Genomic DNA, 799 nt, shown 5'->3' with positions numbered 1-799 from the left:
CTGCCGTTGTAGCTTTCTTGCCTCGCGAAGAAATCCCCATGAAGAACGAGAGCGACGTGTTTTCGGGCGTCGTGGTGCTGGAGGGCCTTCGCGAGGGCTCGGAGTACGCGGCGAACCTCAGACTCAAGTACCGAGGCGGCTTCTCGGGATGGTCCTCCCCGCTGCCGTTCTCGACGAAGGCTTCAGGTAGGGACAGCATGACTGCATCGGTTTTGCAGAAAGCCGTGATTAAGTTTCCTATAGAAAATCATCTGTCTGTGTTATCGTATATGTATAATTACTGTCACCTATTCTCTCTCTTAGTTCTCCCGACGTGGCTCATCGTCATCATCGTCATTGTGGCTATTGCGGTCACTGTTGTGGTCCTCGCCGCCGGCGTCTACAGCAGGAGGTTTGTGTACCAAAGTCATTGCGGTCATTATGTTCTGCAGTTTCTGTTTTTTTCGATCGTTAAAATGCAAGTTAATGATGTTCACATTTCACCCTTGAAATAAATTGCTGCAAATATACAGTTTTATCATGGTGATCTTTGTGGTTGGTTAAACACGCATCCAGAGTGAGATGTTATTAAATATTATTGTTTAAATGCAGATAATGTTCCAAGAAAAGATCATGGTTTTCGTAAAGCTAGACGAACATGATCTAGGTTTACCTACTACTACCTATTTAAATGGATTATCTCAGCTTTCATGGTGTTTCTATCTAAAAACAATAGCCATCGTTTCCTGCACTCCCTTGACAAATTATTTACGAGCTGTTCCTCGAGATGTGCCTGACGACATCAGCCCATTCACAAATT

General features: G+C 44.7%; 1 protein-coding gene across 3 annotated transcripts in view; it reads left to right on the top strand.

Annotated features, from left to right (window-relative positions):
- Positions 1-391, top strand: part of LOC119592566 — a gene marked incomplete at its 3' end in the record, with an annotated part of 11,187 nt that extends 10,796 nt beyond the window's left edge. For 2 of the 3 annotated variants that reach the window (XM_037941441.1, XM_037941443.1), the window contains 2 exon segments: positions 13-186; positions 304-391. In XM_037941441.1, the coding sequence (XP_037797369.1) occupies positions 13-186; positions 304-391 (262 nt within the window). 3 annotated transcript variants of the gene reach the window in all.
- Positions 392-799: the final 408 nt, after the last annotated feature.

The sequence above is a fragment of the Penaeus monodon genome, chromosome 30 (assembly GCF_015228065.2).
Source record: "Penaeus monodon isolate SGIC_2016 chromosome 30, NSTDA_Pmon_1, whole genome shotgun sequence".
Lineage (NCBI taxonomy): Eukaryota > Metazoa > Arthropoda > Malacostraca > Decapoda > Penaeidae > Penaeus > Penaeus monodon.
The sequence above is the reverse complement of the archived record's forward strand: the minus strand, read 5'-3'. Positions and strand labels throughout refer to the sequence as shown.